The 10732-nt window shown below is 38.1% G+C and overlaps 1 protein-coding gene across 1 annotated transcript; it reads left to right on the top strand.

Moving 5' to 3' along the window:
* The first annotated feature begins 132 nt into the window (after positions 1-132).
* LOC112054628 (exosome complex component RRP46) lies at positions 133-9995 on the top strand. The gene is made up of 5 exons (XM_024094483.2): positions 133-365; positions 1021-1147; positions 1782-1890; positions 4115-4313; positions 5202-9995. The coding sequence occupies exons 1-5, from the start codon at positions 284-286 to the stop codon at positions 5324-5326; spliced, it is 642 nt and encodes a 213-aa protein (XP_023950251.2). The 5' UTR covers positions 133-283; the 3' UTR covers positions 5327-9995.
* The last annotated feature ends 737 nt before the right edge of the window (positions 9996-10732 follow it).

Here is a 10732-nt window from a genome sequence, read left to right as displayed (position 1 = left end):
GAAACTTGACAGAATACGAAAAGGGCTACAATACGACCACAGATTATATACTACGACGACTCCGTATTGTCTATGGTGAACATTATTCAAAGAGTAAAGACTGCGTTATGTGACAGAAAGATACAGATAATGTTTTTTGTTATTGATATTTTTAAAATTTGAGGTTATGTTAGGATTATCAATAATTTAATTAAATAGATTCTATAAAGCTAAAGATTATTACAAACAGTATTTGATCGTCGAATTTGCGGTGTTAACTGCTAATAATATCAAGACAGACGATATGCAAGACTTCAAATTAAAACCTATGAAATGCGAACTGAATTATCTCAGTAAATCTGATGGGTCGGCTATTCTCTCACAAGGTACGGTATCATTCTTGGTTTCTAAATTACATTTAGTAGAATATAATGTGTGCAATTGCGTAAATCATTTAAATTTCAATACAAGTTTTCTTCACACCAAACTCCAACTTGTAGTCTAGTGACTTGTTTTAAGTTTTACCGCGATATCTTTGTTATAAAGATATTTTATTCTTGACGCAATACTATCGATATCTACAACCTTCAATATTACATATTAACAACCTTTTTTCTTTTTTGATTTGTTAAGTTTAGTTTTTTTGATATGCTAATTTGTTAAGTTTAAAGTTAAAGAAAATTACTCTAAAAACATGGTGTTGAATTTCACAGAAGCCGTGATAGCCCAGTGGATATGACCTCTGCCTCCGATTCCGGAGGGTGTGGGTTCGAATCCGGTCTGGGGCATGCACCTCCAACTTTTCAGTTGTGTGCATTTTAAGTAATTAAATATCACTTGTTTCAAACGGTGAAGGAAAACATCGTGAGGAAACCTGCATACAAGAGAATTTGCCCAATTCTCTGCGTGTGTAAAGTCTGCCAATCCGCATTGGGCCAGCGTGGTGGACTATTGGCCTAACCCCTCTCATTCTGAGAGGAGACTCGAGCTCAGCAGTGAGCCGAATATGGGTTGATGATGGTGGTGGTGGTGAATTTCCAGGCGATACAGTGGTTCTAGCAAGTGTCAATGGCCCAATGGATATCAAGACAGTAAACCAGAGCATAGAGAAGGCAACTCTTGAAGTGCTCTTCTGCAGCAAAGAGGGAAAACCCTCAGTTGCTGATAGGTATGATATTTTTTACTACTAAATAGTGATGTGTGTATTAATACTTTAATACACACATCACTATCTAGTCCCGAAGTAAGCTCACACATAGCCTGTAGTATGTGTATTAAGATTTTATCATTTAAATTTATTCTACAATATATAAATCTAAAAATACTTACATTATAATGTATAATCACACTCATGTTCATCACACAAATATTTTCCAGTTGTGGGAATTGAACCCTTGGCCATAGATGCAGAAAGCAGGCTCACTATCTACTGCACCATGCAGCTGTCAAAGTCAAAAGAACAGCAAGATGCCACAAACTGGCATCTTTAAGTTGTGAATGTTTAGGTAACTCGTATGAAACAATTTGCATCCACATTTCTAATTTCCACAGCAAAAATTTGGAATGCCCTTCCGGCATTTGTGTTTCCTGACACTTATAATTTAAACACTTTTAAAATGAATAAGCATCTTCTAGGTAAACAGGCTCCAACTTAGACTGCATTAATGCTTCCCATCAGGCTTAATTGTAGTCAAGCACAAGTGTATATTGCATAAAAAAAGTCAGTTATAATGGGGATTTAATGAGTAACTTGTAATTAAGTTCTATCCTAATTATGTGAGTTGTTTCATCTGTTTTTCCAGGTATAAAGAAAATATAATTAGACATACTTGTGAGACAGCCATTTTGGGCTGCCTGTACCCTCGCACTGGCATCACCTTGACTATACAGGAGTTGGAAAACTATGGAGGGGTAAGTTATATCGCTTTTTGCATTGCAACACATTTATGAATTACTAGCAGACATCCCATGGTTTCACCCTTGTAGTTCCTGTTTCTGTGGGTGTGTGTATAATATATGTATGTGGATAATGAATATCCTATGACATTTACAAATCATGTGGTATTTTATTGGTAAAATCTATACTAATATTATAAAGAGGAAAACTTTGTTTGTATGTTTGTTTGTTTGTAATCAATAGGCTCAAAAACTACTGGACCGATTTTAAAAATTCTTTCACCATTCGAAAGCTACATTATCCACAAGTAACATAGGCTAAATTTTATTTTGGAAAAAATAGGGTTCCGTGAGATATTTGGGTTTTTCGGACACAAGGTAAAAAAAATCAACCAGAAAAGTTACTTATTTTGCGTACGCTGCCTAAACTATAAAAGATAGAACCATAAATTGTACTAATTAATTGTAGATCTCATAAATATCTACAAAAAAGTCCGCGACAAATGTAGGCCAAAAAAAAAAATTATAAAACAATGGTTGTTGTGCCTCACTCGACATAGATAGGTATGGTGTCGAGTGAGGCACAACAACCATTGTTTTATTATTTTTTTTTTTGGACTACATTTAAACGCATTTATTTTACTCATCCTTATCAAAATGAATTATTTCATCACTAAGTACAGTTTATGCAGATAATATTTGGTCTTTGAATGATTAAAATTGGATGTTTGGTTTTGAAGTTTTGGCGAAATTAAAATATTACGATTTCTGCTACACGGCCCGTGGCGAAGTGGGCGTCTCCAAGGCGGGGGTGCGTAAGATAATACATATGAAATGTTTCTGGGTTCTATCGAATCGTCGTTGGGTAGGGATAGGGTAGAGGTAGGGTAGGAGTAGGGTAGGGGTAGGTAGGGGTGGGGTAGGGGTAGGGTAGGAGTAGGGGTAGGGGTAGGGGAGGGGAAGGTAGGGGTAGGGTAGGGGTACTTGAAAGTTTACATTAAGTTTTGCGCAGACGAAGTCGCGGGCGTCCGCTAGTAATTTATAAAATTGGTATTGAAGATCCAGAAATTACCCTCTACAACCTCACAAACCTCTTTAGTATAGATTATTGTCAATTTGATTGCATTAGATAGATGTCAATTTGATTATTTTATCCGGTAAAAGACTGATAGGCAACATTGTAATGTTGTTGTAAACCTTGTATAGTTTTTTCTGTGTGAACAGTTTGTCACCATAAATCTATACTCCAGCCTTTCTTGATGAATACTGTTTACCAACAAAGAAATTAGAAATGATGGTAGAAAACGCATGTCATTTCATAACTTATTTATTTTAAATTAAGTATGGCTTGTTAATAAAATGTTTTTTTTAAAATATTTTAGCCATATCTAATTGTTCTAAACTTATTATTCTAATTTATTTTCATTAATTTAAGAACAAGTTAATTATAATTATTATTAGTTATGAAATGACTAGTGAATTATACCCTCATTTGTAATTTGTTGGTAAACAGTACTCATCAAGAAAGGCTGTAATATAGCACGACGATCAACCGAGTCTAATGCTGCGAGTTGGTATTTATGCCTTGATCACACGTACCGAGCAAACGGGCGAGAGAGTAAAATGTTCCTCGGCCGAGACAGTGATGTAAGCGAGTAGTTATTCACACGTGTTTTGAAATTAGCACAGACAGCTGTTTAGATAAATTGAGACTACAATTCGATTATGATGGACCGCAAAACGATTATTAGAAATTATACGAAGTTACTCATTCCACTATTAGTAAAACCTCGGATTTAGTTTATATAGTAGTTTATTTTATATAGTTTATATAACTAAATAAATTTATACATTTACTAGTTGTTTCGACATGACATCTCATTTGTTATTAACAGACATGGTGTATTTTATTTTATTTGGAATTGTTTTAAACGAAAATTATCATAAGAAAAGGCGCATGCGACGTGACGATAATCATGTGGCTGTCGGCGAGACAATGTATGTTCAGACCTGGCGAGTGAACGAGCGAGACAGTGCGGGGAAGCGGGAGGGTGGACACTCTGCCTAGTAGATAGAACGGGAGCCGAGCTACTGTCTCGGCGCTTCGTTCGGCCGAGTGCTCGGCCGAGCAGTCGTCGATATGTTTATACGTACCGAGTACTCGGCCGAGGGCACTGTCTCGCCCGTTTGCTCGGTACGTGTGATCAAGGCATTAGTAGACTCATCCCAATGGTGACAGTTGCTGACGTGCGCGGTGAACTGCGCGTGCCTGGCGCTGATCAACTCGGGCGTGGGCATGCGGCACGCGGTGGCGGCGCTGAGCTGCTGCGTGGACGGCGCCGGCGAGCTGGTGCTGGAGCCGACGCACGCGCAGGCGACGGCCGCGCGCGCCCGCCTGCACTTCGTGTTCGACAGCCGGGAAAAGAGCCTCGTCACTGGTCTGTTACATTAACTATGCTTACCTTCATTAAGTCTACTTTGAAGTAGTAAGTACGAGAGCGGTACTGAAAATTACTAGAAATTACTAGACACGGGCAAGTTAGTTATTTCTGCATATCGTCTCCAAAGAGTTAAAAAATCTGTACTCTTCTATAACAAGATCCCCAAAACTGTGATGGACCTGCCAATGCATAGCTTTAAGCAATGTGTTAAAAAACATTTACTTAGTCGAGGTTACTACAACATTAATGAGTTCCTTAAAGATAAAACCGCTTGGAGGCCATTGGATCAGCTTCCACCTTCACACAGGAAATAAAACTATAAGAAATTGTAATTGTTATCAATTGTAAATTATAATACTGTATGACTTTTTCAAAAGAGCAAATGTTGAGTTTCTTGCTGGTATCTTCTCAGCAGAACCTGCCTTCCGAACCGGTGGTAGAATCTTTACAAATAGTCAACTGACGTGTCAAAAGTGCTTGTAAACTGAGCCTACTTGAAATAAATGATTTTTGCTTTTGATTTTTTTGATTTTGATTTTGAATTTCGGGAATCAAGCAAGTGACACAACATTACTATTTAAAAATGTAATTTATTGCTTTTCGAAGTAAAAGCTCCGCTAAAGGAGATGGTCCATTTCAGGTCAACTCTTGCACCCCGTATCATTAAAATTTAAAAAATACAAAGATTTTAAATAGGTAACTTTCTTTGTAACTGTATGTGGCCTTATTATTGTTTATTTCTGTACATATTTTGTTAAACAGATTTGATTTGACTACAATAAACGTATTTTACGGGCCTAACCCCTTTCATTCTGAGAGGAGACTCGAGCTCAGCAGTGAGCCGTATATGGGTTGATAACGACGACGAAACGTATTTTGGTGCAGGTTTCACTGAGGGTACATTCAGCGAAGGCACATACGAGGAGGCGTTGGCTCGGTGCCGAGCTGCCAGCGACCTGGTGTTCGCCTTCTACCGCGACATCGTCAGCAACTATTGCCACGTTATCTGACAGCCGGCGCGACCCGAATAAAGGTCACAGCAAACATAACGACTCGGAAAGTGATCGTATCGTATTGTTTACAAGGTAGCTGTATGGGCCGGAGCACCCCAACCAACCGTGCACTATCTAACTGGGGCCGCGGGTCTCACAAACAATGTAGGTGCCAATAATAGAGAACACCAACAACTTGGCAAACCAATGGCTTGCCTCATATACCCTAGTATGAACCAAGTCATATCGCGATCCAAAGTGTGAGTGGCGCCATCTAGTGCCACTGCACGTGAACAGTAGCAACTACTACAATCATGGGCGTTTCGATCATCAGGATTGTATCTAGGACGAGGGGGTGGGGGGGGCAGTTATACTTAAATTCTCTCTCTCAGTTATACTTAAATAATCTCGCCAATTGATACTGTCCAACCGAAACCGAATTTCAGCTTCAGCCTCAGTTAACAATTCTTAAGTAACCGACCGCTCTGCTTTGGGGGGGGGGGGGGGGGCAGCTGCCCCGCATGCCCTTAAACTACTCAATTAAAGTATAGTCCCCCCCCCCCTTTCCAAGATCATACAATCCTGTACTGGACCCATACTGGACCGTTCCATACGATACTGTGTCGATCCGTTTCCTAGTTAATGTGTGCTATGTACCTTAAAGCGGGACTTAAGTGATGCCTTATTTTACCAACACGATCCTAAAAGAGGTTCTCAATTGGACTGTATTTTATTTTGTGAAATTTCTAAATACAATTACTTAACTAGAAGTTAAGTAATTGTATTTTGAACTTTGAACTTAACTAGAAGTTAAGTAATTGTATTTTGCAGTGCTCTAAGACATTTTACATGTACTACTAAGTACAAAATTGTTAATGATAAGGCTTTAATTAAAAGGCAATTTAGGAGTATATTTTTGTAAATAATAAATTAAGTAATTGTAAATGCTAAATTAACTTGAATAGATTTATTTTAATAGTGATAGTTTTTTTTTTAATTATTTATGCTTATTTAGAAATCAATACACAACACTTAATACAGCCCAATTCAAACTTTATGACGTTTCGGATTTTTTAAATTTTTCTTTATTTATTACAAGTTAGCCCTTGACTACAATTTCACCTGATGGTAGGTGATGATGCAAACTATGATGGAGGCGGTCTAACTTGTTAGAACTCTCCTCCTAACAAGTCAGCCCGCTTCCATCTTAGACTGCATCATCACTTACCATCAGGTGAGATTTGTAGTCAAGGGCTAACTTGTAAAGAATAAAAAAAAATCATTGCCGTGTTCTGTGCGCTCTATCTGCGTATAATTCTTTCATCTGTGTGCATTAACGCACGATGAGGCATCATAAAGATATTACTGAGACGGGCAGCGTGACGTCAGGAATGTGTATTCAATGAAAATCTTCGTATAGTTCCAACAAATTGTATTATCACCAACAAAGATCGCGCTCGACTGACTATCAGAAGACGAAATAATTACCGACTATGACTCTAACAGTTTTACAATTCAAAATGGTTTTCGTGTCTTACAACTACTTTTTATTTATACAGTTTTACGGCTTAGTCCAACATTATGAAATTAATATTATTATAATATTTAAATTAATTATAAAATGTAAATAGTTTAATCTGAGTTTAAATAATAAAGCTAAAGATAGAATCTTTAGGTTTAGTCAAATCAGTATCTTATAAACGAAAAACTGTAATCATGACATTGAAGAATTATTATCAGCCAATAACAGACAATGTTTATAATAACGTATAGATAGATATTTATAGTTTGTTAGATGGAACTCGTAGGCCCTCGTACCATTATACCTAAGTTTTAACCAAGCCTAGGTAAATAAGTGTGTTTCAAACGACAATTTGATAATTATCTTCATATAAGTGGGCATGTCTCGCACTTGCGCCAGACTATAAACAGGAATAGTAATTGCGCGGCGTGTTTGTGATGCTGATCGCTCCCGAATATAAAGGACACGGCGCGGAGTATTGTAAATTGTTTTGTTGTTAACCCAGGGGCACACCGAGCGAACGATAAACAGCAACCTAACTATACTTGAGGGGTATAGAAGAAATAACTTTAAATAGTTTCAAAAAACACTAACACGCAAAAAAAGCACGCACTAAAAATTACAAATATTGGATTTAAGTCACGTGCCAATTTTTTTGTATTCCTGACAGTAACTCTTTCATCTACTATATATGAAAATAAGTCGGGTTTTCTATCCTGACGCTATAACTCCAGAACGCACGAACCGATTTCCCCGGTTTTGCATTCGCTGTAAAGGTCTCGGGCTCCGTGAGGTTTATAATATAACTCTACCCCTACCCTAACTCCGGTTAGGGTAGGGGTAGAGTTGGGTAGGGTTAGTTGAAAGTTTACATCGAGTTTCACGCGGACGAAGTCGCGGGCGTCCGCTAGTTTGATATATATAATGGGGGTAGATTTCAAACAGACAGTCCGCCATCTTGGGGAGTTTGAAATATTGGATTTGTAATGACGTTTCTTAGCTACTCATGTATTGTCATCAGAATTCAGAGCGTGTGCAAAATTTCATCCTAATCGAAGACCGGCAAGTGGGTCAAGTTACGATTCCAAGATTTTCCAGATTCCGGAGGGTGTGCGTTCGAATCCGGCCCGGGGCATGCACCTCCAACTTTTCAATTGTGTGCATTTTAAGAAATTAAATATCACGTGTCTAAAACGGTCAAGGTAAACATCGTGAGGAAACCTACATACCAGATAATTTTCTTAATTTTCTGCGTGTGTGAAGTCTGCCTATCCGAATTGGGCCAGCGTGGTGGACTATTGGCCTAACCCCCCTTATGCTGAGCGGAGACTCGAGCTCAGCAGTGAGCCGAATAAGAGTTGATAATGATGAACCCGCTTCCATCTTAGACTTCACAATCGTAGTCAAACTGATCATTAAAGAAAAAAAAATGAGACCCCGATTACCGAATTTCTCATAACAATATGACTATAATGCTTTGTAGCTTTACTATATTATTACTCAGTCATATGATTATTATATATCAGCCTGTTTTCTTTTTTAATAATTCAGTTGATTGCTTACTTCCTAATAGGATTTGGCATTTAGACCAAGCAAGCTTCGCCAATGCAGGATGCTAGGCTTATTCAGAAGAATTCAGAATTATTACTAACCGTTATGGTCATGTCATGGTCAAACGTACAAATCACCACAGGTCTCAGTGTGCCTACAACTCAAACGGAAAGTATTGGCGCGAAAAAAAGAACAAAAGATGGCGGATCGACGCGATCTCATGCAAATGGCGGGCTCAAAGCGCCGCCGCTCATTTAAATGTCCGTGATGCGTCCGCGACAGTTTTGCTCTATTTACGCGAAGCAGCATTGTCCTTAGAATCAACTGCAGGGATCAACTGAGATATTTGTGAGCTCGCTTTTACTGCATTCCGTTCATTTTTTTTATTAACTTTTTATGACTATTTATAGATTTTTTTTAACGTTTTGAGTCCAAATGCAGACTTCATTTACCTAGAGGCAATTCTCACAATACTTAAACTAATTTTTGAACAGAAGATTTGTCTGTTCACGCTTGCCACTCCTATCAATCCTATCTCACCTATTAAGTACGTAGCTACTTAGGTTTTTTTTAATTGAGAAAGAATACAATAAGCTACTTAAGCTAACTTAACCTAATAACTATACAAATCATGTCCACGTGGATTGGTGGCAAGAATACTGAAAATATGTGCCCGTCAACCCGCCTTAGAATAGGGTGTCTGAGGAGGGGCAGGCTTGGCTCTTAAAATAGGCAATTATGTATGCACGGAGCCGTGATAGCCCAGTGGATATGACCTCCGATTCCGCAGGGTGTGAGTTCGAATCCGGTCCAGGGCGTGCACTTCCAACTTTTCATTTCATTCAACGTTGTGTGCATTTTAAGAAATTAAATATCACGTGTCTGAAACGGTGAAGGAAAACATCGTGAGGAAACCTGCATACCAGAGAATTTTCTTAATTTTCTGCGTGTGTGAAGTCTGCCAATCTGCATTGTGCCAGCATGGTGGACTCCTAACTCCTTTTATTCTGAGAGGAGACTCGAGCTCAGCAGTGAGCCGAATATGGGTTGATAACGCTACGATGTATGATTATGAATAGGATGATAACCTATGTGAGGCCTGTTTTTACGTTGGGCGTTAGGGCATTAGATTCCCCACCTATAGTCCACAACTTTAGGCTTTTTACACAACAATATCACTACTCAAAAAGGTTCTTTTAGGCGACACTTTTCGTTTCGATTCACATACATTTTATTTTTAATAATAAGCTTTAAGGCTCTGGGTTCTAGCCCTTTTGAGCCCGGATTCACATACAATTAATTAATTATCTTGGACTAATTATAGAAGGACCTGCCTCGCAAGACGTTACCTCTCTGTCAATCAATCAACGATCTAACGCGTGTATACTTATATCGTATCGATGTTTCATTGTTGTAATCGTTTTCGTCGACTGAAAAAACTCCCTAATCATTCCGTTTTGTGTAGTAAGTAGTTCAATGGCATGAAAAATGGTCAACAACTTCTAATTCACTAAAAGATGACGTGACGTTCGATTTCAGTTTCACCTGATGGTAAGCGATGATGCAATCTAAGATTTTTTTTTTATTGTTTACAAGTTAGCCCTTGACTACAATCTCACCTGATGGTAAGTGATGATGTAGTCTTAGATGGAAGCGGGCTAACTTGTAAGGAGGAGGATGAAAATCCACACCCCTTTCGGTTACGGCATCGTACCGGAACGCTAAATCGCTCGGCGGTACGTCTTTGCCGGTAGGGTGGTAACTAGCCACGGCCGAAGCCTTCCACCAGCCAGACCTGGTCCAATTAAGAAAACCTCAATCAGCCCAGTCGGGAATCCAACCCAGGACCTCCTTCTTGTAAATCCACCGCGCATACCACTGCGCCACGGAGGTCATCAAAAACATAATTATAATAAATAATAAATTTGTAATAAAAACAATATCTAAAAGAAAAATAGATACTATTCTTCTAACGAACGAACAAACAGCAAAACATCGATCCATTAATTTAATATTCTGTGTACAGATTATATTATTCTTGTTAAATATTTTATTATTTATTTTTGTTAAATATTATCGATGACTGAGTTTACCTCGTACCCTTCAAAAAACGACAGACAATTTTGTTGCTGCATTTGGGTGCAATCCATTTCCATTTCTAATTCCTCTATGTTAAATATATAGAGTTTGCACAAAAACAATACAAACGACATAAAAAGAACCCAAGCAGACATGAGTCACAAACCATTATGAAAAATAAAGATATTGAGTTTTATGGGTATTAAATGTGCATTTATAAAATTAAATTATAACTTTAATTATTTTATAAATGTCGTATTTTCATATCAAAA

This window comes from Bicyclus anynana, chromosome 21 (assembly GCF_947172395.1).
Source record: "Bicyclus anynana chromosome 21, ilBicAnyn1.1, whole genome shotgun sequence".
NCBI lineage: Eukaryota > Metazoa > Arthropoda > Insecta > Lepidoptera > Nymphalidae > Bicyclus > Bicyclus anynana.
This window is presented reverse-complemented; position numbering and strand designations above follow the sequence as displayed.